Source organism: Saccopteryx leptura, chromosome 11, assembly GCF_036850995.1.
Source record: "Saccopteryx leptura isolate mSacLep1 chromosome 11, mSacLep1_pri_phased_curated, whole genome shotgun sequence".
Taxonomy (NCBI): domain Eukaryota; kingdom Metazoa; phylum Chordata; class Mammalia; order Chiroptera; family Emballonuridae; genus Saccopteryx; species Saccopteryx leptura.
The window spans coordinates 64,034,136-64,049,151 of record NC_089513.1 but is presented as its reverse complement, the minus strand read 5'-3'; the positions used below and the strand labels follow the sequence as shown (position 1 = coordinate 64,049,151).

Here is a 15,016-nt window from a genome sequence, read left to right as displayed (position 1 = left end):
TTTCCAGGTCGACGCGTTATCCACTGCGCCACTACAGGTCAGGCTACCCTATGTCTTTAGATTGGACCATTTAATCCATTTACATTTAAGGTTATTATTGATATGTAGTTGTTTATTGCCATTTTATTCTTTAAAGCTGTATTCCTCTTTTGCTATATTGTTTTCCCCCTTTGACCTATTTAAAACAGCCCCTTAACATTTCTTGCAGCATTGATTTGGTTGTAATAAATTCCTCGAGTTTGGGGGGATTTTTTTTTGTCTGGGAAGCTTTTTATTTCTCCTTCAATTTTAAACAATAGCCTTGCTGGATAAAATAGTCTTGGTTGGAGGCTCTTGTTCTGCATTACTTTGAATATTTCTTGCCATTCCCTTCTGGCCTCAAGTGTTTCTGTTGAGAAGTTGGATGTCATCCTTATGGGGGCTCCTTTGTAGGTGATAGCCTTTTTTTCTCTAGCAGCTTTTAATATTTTCTCTTTATCTCTTAGCTTTGGTATTTTAATTATCATGTGTCTTGGTGTAGATTTCTTTGGGTTTCTCTTTAATGGAGTTCTCTGTGTTTCTTGAACTTGTGTGACTTTTTCCTGCATCAATTTAGGGAAGTTTTCAGCTATGATTTGATTGAAGAAAGTCTCTATCCCTTGTTCTTTTTCTTCTTTTTCATGAACCCTTATGATGCAGATATTATTTTTCTTCATGTTGTCACAGAGCTCTCTTAGAGTTCCCTCAGAATTTTTTGAGTCTCTTTTCTTTTTGCTGCTCTGCTTCTGTGCCTTCGTTTATCTTGTCCTTTAACTTGCTGATTTGATCTTCAGCTTCATCCATCCTGTTTTTAATTCCTTCAACTGTGGTCCTCATTTCTGATAGTGTATTTGTCATTTCTGACTGATTCTTTTTTATTATTTCGATGTCCTTTTTTATATTTACTATTTCTTTATTTAGATTTTTGTTATGTCCATCTATTGTTATTCTAAGATCTTTGAGCATCCTAACAATCATCATTTTAAACTCTGCACCTTGTAATTTGGTTATATCTGTCTCATTCAAGTCCTTTTCTGGGGATTTCTCTTGATTTATTTGAGTTGCATTTCTCTGCCTTCCCATTTTGTCTGTGTATAAGAAGGGTGTGGCCACTGGAGTCCAATGGGTATGGGCTCTGTGTTCCCTAGGTGTGGTATGTCTGCAGGACTACTACCCCTTCTGCTGCTGCCTTGGGCGTTTGGGTATGGGCATTGCCGGCGCCTGCCCTAGCCCGCTGTGGCTGTTGCTGCAGTTTCCAGCTCTCCTCCACAGGAAGGGCTGTGTTCACATGCCCAGGCTCCAAGCCTTGGCTGGCCTCGGCCTTCACCCCACCCCCATGGGTGGGGCTGCTCCTGTGTACTCTTTCGGGGTTGCAAGCCTCAGCACCATGGGGCAGGGCTGCATACTCTTGCTCAGCTGCAGGTCTCTGCCTGTTCCCTGGCTTTCACCCCGCCTTTGCGGGCGGAGCTGTGCACGTGCGTGGCCACAAGCCCCTGCTCCATGTGCCAGGTGGGGCTGCGTGCCCATGCTCAGCTGTGGGTCTCTGTAGTTTCCTGGCTTTCGCCTTTCCCCTGTGGGTGGGAATGCAGGCAGGGCCACTCTTGTTTGCCCTGCCCTGCAGCTGGGCCAGACCACTTTTGTGCATTCCCTTTGCCCCTGCCCAGCGAGACTGAGCTCACACCGGGCCTCAGTCATGGCTGGCCTGGCTTCCGCCCCCACCCACGGGAGTACACTTACATGTCCTGCCACCACCAGCCCTCCCGCAAGCCCTCAGCAGTGTGGGTGGGGGCAATGCAGCTCAGACCCTAGCACTCAATACTATATTCCTGAAGGCTCCCTTCTTCTAAGCAACTCTGCTCTGAGTGCCTCAGGAGAGCTTTTTTGGCTGGTGTCCTGCTTCCTTTTGCTGGTATTGCTAGTTCCAGGGGAAATATTCACTTTAGATTTTGGGGGGTGAGTGAGCCCAGGGTTTAGGGTGGCTGTCCCTCAAAGTGTTTCTCCCTGTACCTCCTAGATTACACTCTCTTCCTGCTACTCCGGTCCTCTCATCTCTCCCCATCCCCCGGGTGAATGGTTGTGAAAGAGGTTTTCTGTGTGGTCCCTTTAAGAAGAATCCTGGGTCTGAGAAATCTGTCTCTTTCTCACAAACAGTATCTTGACTTGTTTTGCAGCTAAATACTGTCCATATACTTCTTCTAGGCTCTGGGGCTGCAGGCTGGGGCTTTGTTCCTGGGGCCCAGGACTCTCCCCTCTCCGCTAAGCTCACTTCTCGCCATAGGAGTCTCTCCAGGCTACCATTTGCTCCTGGGAGCTGGACAGCCCTCTCAGCGTTTCTGCTTTTCCTACCAGTCTCAGTGTGGCTTCTTCAGCATTCCTTGGTTAAAGAGTCCTCTTAGTTTAGTCTAAAGTTGGTTTTTCCAGATGATGGCTCTTAAAATTAAGTTGTAACCCTCTTTGGTTCTGGGAGGTGGAAGTTGGTATGTCCACCTACTCCATCACCATCTTGCTGCCTCCCTCATATTATACTCTTATATTCCCTTCTTATTTTTATAAGGTCTGGTACTAATGTGTCCTCTTTCATTCTTGTTTTTATTAATTTGGGTCTTCATTTATTCTTCTTGGTCAATCTAAAGATTTTCCAATATTGGTGATTTTTGTAAAGATTGTGTTATACTTTATTAGTTTATTAATAAGCATGATCATATATAAGAAAAATATGATCAAGAAGGTCTTGAACCTTTCCTCACCTATATTGATTATAGTCCTAAAAATATCATATATTCATACTACTTGAATATGTTTAAGAAGATAGTCCTTAAAACACATTTTGAGTGAAGAATAAAATTAGCAAGCTGTGTTTTTGATAGTTTTAGGAAGATTGAGGAATTTGTCACTGAAACAGATAGTACTTATGCCCTCAGGGAAATCCAGTCTGAGAGACACCTAAACCTATTACCTACCATGAAGAAGCAAGCACACTGCTAATAAAAGTACAGATTGCTGTAGGAGTCCACAGTGGATGAGATGGAGAACCTGCAGTTAGGTTGTGCTCCCTCAACTACTTCCCAGTTCTCTCTGGACAGACAGGTAGCTAATTGAACCCCCAGGGATCCTTGGTCATGGGGATGGTAGGGGTGGGGCATGAAATGAGGGCAGATTGAGGTAGATGAGGTTGAGTGGTCAGGCCTTTCCCAGAGGGCTATGGGCTTGGTACTACCTTTCCTCTCATCCCTCCTGCCTGCCACCCTTCAACTCTACAGGGTAGAATATGGAAGCAGCATAACATTCTGCCCTGGTCAATTAACACCCTGTCAGTGCTTCTTCACACTCCATCAACTTCCCACCCATCCCAAGGCAGGTGGGACAGGAGGGGAATTGAGTCTCAGAAATGGATTAACAGTGCCCTAGATGAGCTGGCTGAGCCTCCTAGTGCCAAAACCAGTTTGTCTGATGAAGCAATGACACCCCTATTTTTTTATGCTCCACAGAAACTGAAAACGGGGCCCTGGGCTCCATCTGGCTTGGTGGGAAGAGGAGGAGTCCTCTGCAGATGCTCTATGACTTGGACCAGGTAGGTGGACAGACATCCACCCTGGGACTTTGCCCTTTGCTTCCAGACAAAGGAACCCGAGAGCTCCAGTGTAGACCAGTTGTCATGGGTCTGGTACCCGCACTGAGCACAGAAAGTCATCCTCTGCAAATACAGGATCTTTTCAGAGACTATAATTCCTGGGGAGGTGACAAGGGCAAATTTTGGGGGCAAACTGAGCTAGCTGTTGTCTCCCCCTCACCCATCTATCATCTACTGAATAATAATAGACTGGCCCACTCTGCAAGGTACTTTTCTGAGTTATGGATATGAAAGAGAGTGAAACAGATACTTAGCCTACCCTCAGGGAATTGACAGGCCAGTGGGGAGAAACTAAGTGAACCCTCAAATTTAGTACCATCTACAATAGGGAAACAAGAAGGAGCACCCCCTGCCATACCTGTCCTTAAGCAATGGACCAGCTGGATTACTGGGCCATGAACCTCACTTCTGTTGTTGGACCCACCAGGACCACACAGTGCCCCAAACACATACAGTTGTTTCCTACTGAGAGCAATACCCCCTGGCTTACCCCCCCCCCAAACAGCCACACTCAGAGGCACTGATTCAGGCAGCAAGTTTTGAGCACCTACTGTATGCAGACTGCTCAGGAAGCTGGCCACAACAAGATAGGCTGGTTTCCTGCCCTTGTGCAACTGACATTCCAGTGGGGGGAAGATACTATCTGATCACCACTTCCGCTGACCTGTGACTGATTCATGTCTAAAGGGGAAGTATGTGGTACAACGGTCCTAGTCCAGATAAGTGGAGAGAGGCCCTCTCTGAGAAAGGGACGGTGCAGCTGGGACCTGCAGAGGAAGAGCTGGGAAGCAAACAGTAGGGGCAGAGTAGCTGGAAGTGAGAAGAAGAGAGAAGAAGGGGTGCGAGGCAAACCAGGGGTGGGCAACGGCCTGGGGTGGTCTAGTGGGGAGGGCAAAGATAATAGGGAGCCATGGAAGGTTTTAAACCAGGGACAATGATCAAACTGGGTTTGGGAAAGTGGCTTCTCACTGAATCCCCAAGGACTGAACTGAAGGGGCACGTGGAGCTCATCTGGACTATGCCCTTGGGTTACAGGTAGGCAGGCCTTTGTTCAGAGAGGGTGACTGGGTTGCTCTGGGCCACACAGCGAGTCAAGGGCAGGCTAGGCTCTTATAAGGTCCCCAGTTCCACTAGCTCCACAGACTTTTGAGAGGTAGATGGGCTGGCTCAGACCCCTCACATCTTAAGGACCCAGTGACCTTGGGGTGTCAAGACCTGGAAACTTAGCACCTTGCAGCTAGAGAAATACTAGTAAGAAAAACACCCTGGCCAACCAGTGCTAACTGTGTACCAGGCTTTCTAGTTCAATGAACTCAGTCCTCACAGCAACCCTGTAAGGTGTGGCTGTTGTTATCCCTGTTTACAGATGAGGAGACTGAGGCACAGGGAAGCTAAGGACCCTCAGAAGATCGCAGGGGTCACAGAGACTAAAGCCAGGCTAAGGATCCAAGCAACTGAGTGTAGCCAGGCTGGGAAGGATGAAGGTGTTGCTGCTGGATGCAGCTCCATGCCAGCAGATACAGCTCTGGCTTTTGAGTCCTGAGGGACCTGAGCTGGAGCTTCACTACCAGAGAACTATAGACCACTCATTTCCTCTAAGCCTCAGTGTTTTAACCTATAAAATGGAGATAGCATTGACTATGTAGGTATTCAGGGGACTGCAAACAACATAAAAGCCGACTGAGACTACATTAAGCCATTAGAATAGTTTGTGTGTACTTCTCAAGATACTCAGAGAGCAGCATCCCCATGGACAGTGGCAATACTTTGCTCACCAACATCCAGTGGATGTTGGCTTCTGCCACAGCCTTGCTGCCTCATGGTTGTAAGCTGAATGCCAGCCCGGCGCTGATATCTCCTCATGGATTAGCAGAAGGGGAAGGAGTGAGGCAAAGGATTTTCTTCCTTCAGGAGCCCTCACTTTTTCTCCTGAAGGAGTCTTTCCTGGGAGCCACCCAGCAGACTTCCCCTTACATTGCCCCGGCCAGAAACAAACCACATGCCCACCCCTGGACTTGTCCCTTTAATGAAGGTGTAACTCAGGCTGGGTATCTGGCCTAACACAGTTGGGGTCTGCTGGCAAGGGAGCAGGGAGACTCACAGGTGGACAGATGGCCACCATTCCCTGCCACAGGAAACACGCTGGGTCATCTGGAAGCTGAAAGCAGACCTTGGCTGTGGAGCCCCTGGTGACAGTCCTCTTCTGGCACCCACAGGGAGCCAGACTGTGCCTCACAGGGTCAGAATGCAATCCTCCAAGTGCCTTCAGACCCCCTGCAGCCACGGCTGAACCTGGCAGCCACCCCCACAGTGAGACTTTTTAAAAAGTGATATAAGCACTATAGGGCATTCGACATTCCCAAAGAGTGCACAGTGCAGGGCACCTCTCCTTCTCACACTGGTCCCCAGGTACCCGTGGAAGTGCCCAGTTCCCTGTGAGGCCTTCCAGACACATTCTGGGCATGTATATAGCATCATATGCTCTAGCATGTGCTTATGCTCCTTTTCAAAATCTCACAGGTACATTATCCTTCTTCTCTTTAACTTTTCATTTTGAAAAATTCAAACATATGCAGAAGTAGAGAGAATAGTATAATGAACACACACATTTCTATCACCCCGTCTAAACAACAATCAACTCCTGTCCATCTTCACACTCCCAGTCCCCCTCCTACCTGGTATTATTTTGAAGCAAATCCTAGCCTAGTTGATTCTGTGATTATTTCAGCATATATCTAAAAGAGAGTCCCCACAATTCATCCTTTTTTGAAACTGTTTTATTTCCTTCCTTACCCTTTTTAAATCCAAAGTGTGTCATGTTAAGTCCCATTCTTTACTTTAGCTTTTGCTCTTAAAGTATGTTGGATGTCTGTGGGATATCTGTAAAGGCGCATCCACACACGCCCACGCGTGCCCACACAGTCCCCACTCCCTCCCACAGTGTCAGATATTCTCGTGCAGGCACTGCGTGGATAGTCCCACGACTGCAGATGCTGCTTTGGCCTTCTCTGAAATGGAAACATTATGAAGGCTTTTTTCTTAACTGAGATATAACTCACATACCACAAAATTCACCCCCATCTAATTTCAGAACATTTTCATCACTCCAAAAAGAAACCCACTACCCATTAGCAGTCACTCTCCATTTTCTCCACCCCTAGTCCATGATAACCACCAATTTACTTTCTGTCTCTATGAATCTATTCTGGACACGTACCGTATTTCCCCATGTATAAGACGCACCTTTTCCCGAAAAAACTGGGGTCTAATAACTAGGTGTGTCTTACACAGTGGTTGTAGTTTTGTTTTGTTTTTTTTACTTGCATTTGACAGTGATGAGGAGTTGTATGAATGTTATGATGAATAAAACTTGAGTTCAATAACTTTATGTAATACATTCTTTTTCAAATTTCGGGCCCCCAAATTAAGGTGTGTGTCTCATACATGGGAGCATCTTATACATGGGGAAATACGGTATATAAATGGAATCATCCATGTGGCCTTGCAGATCTGGCTTCTTTTATTTAATGTGAACGATGTTTTCAGGGTTTATCCATGTTTTCACATGTATCAGAACTTTGTTCCTTTTTGTGACTGAATAGTATTCCATTGTATGGATTGACCACATAGATACTGTTTATTCACCCAATGGATGGGCATTTGGGTTGTTTCCATTCCTTGGCTATTATGAATAATGGTGCTCTAAACATTTGTGTATAGGTTTGGGTGTAACTTAGGCTTTTAGTTACCTCGGGTACATACTTCGTACCCCGGAGTGGAACTGCTGGCCATTTACCTCTTCTGAGGAGCTATCAAACTGCTTTCCACATCATTCCATTTCACCTTCTCACAAGCAATGAATGAGGGTTCTGGTTTCCCACATCCTTACCAATATTTATCTTATTATCTAAAGGTTTTTCATGCAATATTTAGAAATTAAATACATTTTCTTCTAAGAAATCTTAGACAAAAAAACTACCAAAGAGGGGGGCAGGGGTTTGTCGGGTTAGTCTTGGAGGTGAAGATCCTGTTTAGGGCAGGAAGGACTTGAAGAAACGCAGGTGAATTGCTGGAGGTACTGGCCTGGTTGTTGCTATAGCTGAGCAGGGTAGGTAGGAAGGGCTGCACCCAAGTGTACTGCTCCTAATATTACCTAATTCATAGAGCCGTAAAGGGCATGGCACGGTGCCTGGTACACAACAGTGCTAGATAAATGCTAGATGTTATTGTTTCACAGAGGAACAGGCTTAGAGAGAGCAAGCTTCCTACCAAAGTACTGAGATTAGAATCTGTTGGGGGGAGGACTGGGTGGGTGAAGAAATCAAGACCCAAAGGAACATGCTAATTCATAAATACAGAATTAGCTAGTTTTATTATTAAACAAACAAAAAAAAAATCCTAATAGCCTGCAAGTGGCTGCATTTTCAACTCTATTTATATGGAATTATCACTACCATTCTTATACACTATACTACTTCTAGTAAACAGCAGATATTCAGTTTGCTCCCAAGGTGAGTCTTTTGAAGTCAGACTTCTTTATCAGTCTTACTCTGATCCTGTCATATTCGTTATCAGGACCTTCTCAATCCTGAGTATCCAACAAGTGACTAGTCACATCATTCCACCTGCCTCTGCAGTTAGATTCCTCCCCCCCCCCCCCCCCCCCCCATCCAGATCCAGGCCAAAGGCTTTGGCCCCAAATCATACAGTGATGCGTGGCAGCTCTGGGGCTCTAGGCCAGGTTCCCTACCTGCTGCGGGGCCCTGGCTCACACAGGCTGCTGGCCGCCTACGTCCAGCAGCAGCCCGGACCCCAAACCCTGTCGTCCCCAGGGTCCAAGCTCGGCCCTGGCCGAGGTGCACCGGCAGCGGCGCGATCTGCTGCGCCGCGCCTGCAGCCGCCACACACGCCGGCAGCGCCTGCTGCAGCCGGAGGACCTGCGCCACGTGCTGGTGGACGACACGCACGGCCTGCTCTACTGCTACGTGCCCAAGGTGGCCTGCACCAACTGGAAGCGCGTGCTGCTGGCTCTGAGCCGCCCCGGGGGCGGGGACCCTCAAGCCATCCCGGCTCCCGAGGCGCACGCGCCCGGCCGCCTGCGCTCCCTGGCCGACTTCAGCCCCGCGGAAATCAACCGGCGCCTGCGCGCCTACCTGGCCTTCCTGTTCGTGCGCGAGCCCTTCGAGCGCCTGGCCTCCGCCTACCACAACAAGCTGGCGCGGCCCGCCAGCGCCGTCTTCCAGCGCCGCTACGGCACGCGCATCGTGCGGCGCCTGCGGCCGCGCCCGCGCCCCGACGCGCTGGCCCGCGGCCACGACGTGCGCTTCGCCGAGTTCCTGGCCTACCTGCTGGACCCGCGCACGCGCCGCGAGGAGCCCTTCAACGAGCACTGGGAGCGCGCGCACGCGCTCTGCCACCCGTGTCGCCTGCGCTACGACGTCGTGGGTAAGTTCGAGACCCTGGCAGAGGATGCGGCCTTCGTGCTGGGCCTGGTGGGCGCGCCGGGTCTGCGCTTCCCAGCGCCACCGCCCCGGGCCAAGGCCGCCACCACGCGCGATCTGGCCGCGCGCCTCTTCCAGGACATCAGCCCCTTCTACCAGCAGCGCCTCTTTGACCTCTACAGGATGGACTTCCTGCTCTTCAACTACTCTGCCCCCGCCTACCTGCGGCTGCACTAGCCTGCGGCGCCCCTGCGGGGCCCGGCACACTGCCGAGACTTCACGCTCAGGGGTGGGTGGCCCGAGAGTGGGCATTGCTGACGGGCCCAGGGAACCCCATTCTTACCACCACTGTGTGTGACTGAGCTGATATCACACCTGGCTGGGTTTGGGTGCAGCCCTCTCAGGCATCGTACAGCTGTGCCTGCCACGTGCCCTGTCTGTGGATTGATGCTTGCTTCCTCTAACTACTCTAGCTGGCAGGTGCTTCCCTAGAATCTGTGCGTGGGTGAAGTCGGAGCCATAGCGTTTTAACTTGCAGAGAGGCCATTTTTTGTCAGCTCTGTTCCTGATCCTGGCCATGGTGCAGCAGAGCAGAATGCTGGCTCAAGGCGGCCTACGGTTCCCACCCTACCCACTCTGGCCAAGGAGACGGGCCTCCCCTGCAGGACTGGGGCTGGGGCTGTCCTTGTCCACAGGCATGGCACAGGAGCCAGCTGTGAGCTGCCCTCACTCTGCCTGTCACAGAGCAGGCCACCTGTCCTGTTGCTGGCCCAGCCCTGACCCCAACCTTAGTCCAGCTGGATGCTAGGCTGCCTTTGTGCGCACAGAGCCCAAGGTGCACTATGAAGGCAGGTTTTATTGGACTCATGTTATTGAAATAAATGTGTTTTGTTACTTTCTGACAGTTTGGAGTTTTCCCACTTCATTTTGCCATTTGCTCTGGGGTGTGGGACTGTCTGATCTTGACATCTCACTGAGTCTCTGAGCCTCAGTGTCCCCTGCTGCCACATGGCCTAAGAATGCCAGGTGCTTATGAAAATCAGAAAGGATTGGTGGAGAGCCTGGCTTACCTCCACAGCACAGCACAAGTGTGAGGGGCGACCTGGGGACAGGGGTATGGAGGGAGCGCATCATGTGGGAGGTGCTAAATTGTGGGGTTGTGGGGAAAACAGTCTCAGCCTGGGGAAAATCTAACCTTTCACTCTGCCTGGGCCAGAGATTAAAGCCCAAAGCAGTGCAGTGAAGCCCTGTGCCCTGGGCCACTTTCCACCCGTGTGTGTGTGTGTGTGTGTGTGTGTGTGTGTGTGTTATAGCATGTGTTGGGTGCTTGGCAATGAGGATCCACCCCTCCAGCTTTGGGGAGACAGCCAGCCATGGGGGTCCCTTAGGAGGAACTGAATGTCTCCTTAGTGACTGGTTATATATATGGGGTCCTTTCTCAGTGTCCTTGGCTGATAAATAAAAATACCAGAACTTTGGGAAGAACAGGGCAGGGCATGCTTGAGGTTTTGAAAAACTGAAATCAGAACACAACTCAGAAAGGCAGCTTGGCAGGGATGAGGCCAGACCAGCTGTGGTGCCTCCACACCCTATGGTGGGGACTCATGAATGCCATGCTGAGCTGGGCAGAGACTGGCAGCTTAGCCACCTTCCCACCCCAGACTCTGATAATGCTTACGGTGCTCTCCTTTCTCAGGCTGGTCCTAGTCCCCTTCTTTTCAGGAATCTGCTTGAGGCCTTCAGGATGCCCCCCTCAGAGTTCCCCCATGGTGTGTCTGTAGGTCCTCGAAGTGTGGGTCAGCAGCAGCCAACGTCTGTGGGCCTTTCAGCAGCTGGCCTCTGGCCTCAAATAAAGGCAAGATCCAAGGCTGCTCAAATGGTGTCAGCAAAATAACGCGGGAGTTCAGCGGGTCTCTGTCTCAGGGTGCCGCTTATCCAGTGATGCTATAGGTCTCTTACTAGGATAAAGGTAATGGTAGCTGCAACCAGGTGGTATCTCTTGTCCAGAGAAAGATGGTCAAACTTGGTGGGAAGTCTGCCCCACAGAGCCACTGGGGGGCGCAGGCTGCTTCTCTCCTGTTGCTCTCCCACCCCTTGGACATAGCCCTCTTCCAGGTTGTCTGTGAGAGTAATTCACTTGCTTGGAAGGCTGGTTGACCTCTGACTGCCTGTTTTTTAGGAGGCCGCAACTGTATGCTGATTCATGTTTGTGTAGCCATGCTTGTGGCATGAAGACAACCAAGGGTCTGGTTGGCCACTCTTTAACACCCGGTCGACATGCCCCATGGTGCTCCATGGGCCCCATGAGTTTCTAATGTTTAGGAAATAATTTTGCATAGAGAACACTGTTAAGCCATTCCTTTGTTATCAAACATTTAGGTCATTGCCCATGTCTTTGATCTTGAGGACATTGGGTACATACAAACATTGAACACACATGAGCAAAAATAGTAGTTCCTGACTCTCTCATGTCTGTTTCTTTTTTTTTTTTTTTTCCGACAGAGAGGGACAAAGAGAGGGACAGGTAGGGACAGACAGGAAGGTAGAGAGATGAGAATAATCAAGTCTTTGTTGTGGCCCCTTAGTTGTTCATTGACTGCTTTCTCATATGTGCCTTGACCGGGACTTTCAGCAGAGCGAGTGACTCGTTGCTCAAGCCAGCGACCTTGGGCTTCAAGCCAGCAGCCTTTGGGCTCAAACCAGCGACCGTGGGGTCATGTCTATGATCCCATGCTCAAGCCAGATGAGCTCGCTCTCAAGCTGGCAACCTCAAGGTTTCATACCTGGGTCCTCTGCGTCCCAGTCTGATGCTTTATCCACTGTGCCACCGCCTGGTCAGGCCCTCATGTTCATTCTTTAGAATAAACTCACAGGGATGGAACCATTGAAGACCAGACACATTTTAAGACTCTGGATTCTGGGACAAGTAGGAACTTTTTCTACCCATGGACAACCAGCTTTGCCGCACCTGCTGGAGGAGTCCGGCATGTCTTCCCCATCCTCCACTTCCTGAACCCCAAGTCCTGGCTCAGTGTAGCCCAGAGATGAATCTAAAGTAGTTTCTTTCTATAAGCTCCTCATGGCCACGTGCAGTGGGACGACTTGGAAAAACAGGGTGGTGCCATCTGGTAAAGGTGAACACAACTGCCCTCCGGGGACAACATGCCCAGGAATGGGGCAGGAATGCTCAGAGCAGCAGCATCCACACTAGCAAAATAAAACAACCAAATGTCTAGTGGAAAGAGAATAGACACATCTAGAGTATTATACAGCGAAAATGAAACGATTAAGTGAACAACTATATGCACTATCATGTGACTCTTAGAACTTGCTGTTGAGTGGAAAAGAAAATTGAGTTTAGAATGATACAATCCTATATCACTAAAAAAATGTATTGTTTTGAGATACTGTTTTTAAAATGGTAGGAGAGAGATGTGGTCAGGAGGGGTAGGAGGGAGGCAGGGGACAGATGGGGAAGTATCTCCCAGGCAGGTATGAAGATTGGGCACATGTATCTCTTCATCATTATGCTGGATCATAGAGACATGTTACTGTATTTTGCATGTATCAAGCATGACATAGCTTTAAACATTGGAGGGAGATTCCATGAGACTTCCACAGTCCAGTGGAGCGCAGTCTGACTTCAACCCCAAGTTCTCTGCTTCCTGCAGGCCTGCTGCTGGGAGTTAGACTTCGCCCACAGACAGACCTGCACCGTACCTTAGGGCTGCTCCCCACCTGGGTTCTGCCAGCCTGGACGGAGGGGCCTGGAGCCCCTCGCTGGGCAGTCCTCTGTGCCCTTTTCCTGGGCCCCGGACGTCCCAGGAGCACACAGCAGAACTGACTTCTGCCTCCTGCAGACTGGGAACTACCATCCAGCCCCTCGTCAGGCCCTGGGGGGAGCCTATCAACCCTCACTCCACAAGGGGTCTCATTTCACCCTCTTACTAGAACAACAGGGCTTCTGGCCCACCTTGTTAAATGTGGCCACCTGGTCATCTCCAAGGTGATGACCGTCTCTTCTCTAGCAAGAAGCTAGTTAGTGTCCCTGATGTTATGTACACTCCCTGGGACCCCAAGATGAATTTTTAGCCCCTGTCTTTGTAGAACAGAGAGGGAAGCCCTCCATCTTCAGTGAACAGCCTTCCACACGGTGCTGTTCCTCCACATTCCGAAGGGATTAGACCCGTCTCTGACTTTCCAGTAGGCCATGCGCATGCTTGCTCTACTCCATGCTACTTCTCTTTAAAGGATTTGTAATACACCAAAAATATGGTACTAGGTTCATGTAGTAAAAATTTAGAAAATGGTGTGCCTCCCTCAGGCCTGTCCCCAAGCTCCCAGTCTTCTACCCAAAGATAATGGTTGTTACCTGTTACATACATACATGCGCACACATCCACACACATATATACACATGCAAGCATACACTTACATACCCACACAGACACATGCGCGTAGACAGAGAACACATATAGATGTACACACACCTCTTTCTAATAAACACAAGATGGTAGCATATTATACACACTCTTTTGTGATGCTTGTTAAAAATACCTTCATACACTTCATACGTTGTTCCACATCAGTATTTAAAAAGCAGCTTCTTCATTTTAACAGATGCCTAGTCTTTCAGGATGTAGCTGTGGTATAATAATTTAATAGTCCTCTATAAACAGCTGTTTAAGTGGTTTCTGATCTACTTAATTGAATTTATTGTGGTGACATTGGTTAATAAAATTATATAGGTTTCAGGTGTACAATTCTATAATATATATTCTGTATATTGTATTGTGTGTTCACCACCCCAAGTCAAGTCTCCTGTCATCGCAGGCTAGTGACTCAGCCTCTCTGTGCCTTGATGTTCCGTCTGAAAGGGAACACCATGAGTACTACCTGTTGAGTACTCAGAACAATCCTGGTGCCCTTGAGAGCCTTACGAGGCTAAGAATTGTCCGGGTCATAGCTGGCTTGCCAGGCTCCACAGCACGTAGAAGGTGGTCCGGACAGCTGATGGAGAGCCTCCTCAGGTCAAGACCACTGCCTCGGAAGTGGGAGAGGAGGAGAAGAGAAGAGGAAAGGAAGGAGTGATGTAAAAAAGCAAAATCTCCTTATGCCCTGATGTTGGAAACTTTGTTCACTAGTGCAAACATAGGGAACCTGTGGTAGATTAGGGTCCCTAGAAGCAGGACTGAGACGGGGATCCTCGTCAGGTGATGCTGAGGGAGGACCCTCAGCAGAAGGGCAGCGAGGGACGTGGGGCAGGGCAGGGAGGAATCGGCTGAGGACATGGTCTCACTGGAGACTAGTCCTAGGGGACTTCTGCAGGGAAACTGCCCCCAGAGCTGTTTCTACCCTGACTCAGGGCGGCCTTACGTGCCCCGTGGCAGGACTTCCTGGCCGCTGGAGAGTGGGACCGGTAGGTATCCCTTCCCGGTACGCAGTGAGCTGTCAGCATCTCTCATGGCAGCTGGGCTAGGTTCTCCAGCCTGGTAAAGGGCTCTGGGCAGGGCACCACGCTTGCTATTAACATAAAGTAGAAACAACTACAGAGGGAGATAGCCAGTGAGATGGAGGGAGAGGTCTGGAGAAATGGCCAGTGCTGTCAGGAGACTGCTAGTAGGTTTTAAAGGGAAGTGACAAGGGATATGACAGGTGATATAGCCAGGGTTGTATAGGAACCGGAGTTTCAAGAAGGCTGCCCAAATCCTTTAGTCTAAATTTAGATTTTCTCTGACTTTTCTCTGGGCCAGAGCATCCTGCCAGCTTTCTAAATGGTGGCTTAAAATGAACAGCACCAAAGGGTGTGTATTTGGTGCCATTAGCACCGGCTAGGGCTAAGGACACTGCGAGTTTACCCACAGGATGAGTCCCTCGAGTTCCTATAGTGCCCAGGGCTGTGAAAAGGTAAGCCCTGCAATGGGGA

General features: G+C 49.4%; 1 protein-coding gene across 1 annotated transcript in view; it reads left to right on the top strand.

Annotated features, from left to right (window-relative positions):
* Positions 1 to 9,736, top strand: part of CHST13 (carbohydrate sulfotransferase 13) — a 41,201-nt gene extending 31,465 nt beyond the window's left edge. Inside the window, exons 2-3 of the mRNA XM_066353564.1 lie at positions 3,507 to 3,589; positions 8,482 to 9,736. Of these exons, the coding sequence (XP_066209661.1) occupies positions 3,507 to 3,589; positions 8,482 to 9,327 (929 nt within the window). The 3' untranslated portion in view covers positions 9,328 to 9,736. The remainder of the gene's footprint in view (positions 1 to 3,506; positions 3,590 to 8,481) is intronic.
* The last annotated feature ends 5,280 nt before the right edge of the window (positions 9,737 to 15,016 follow it).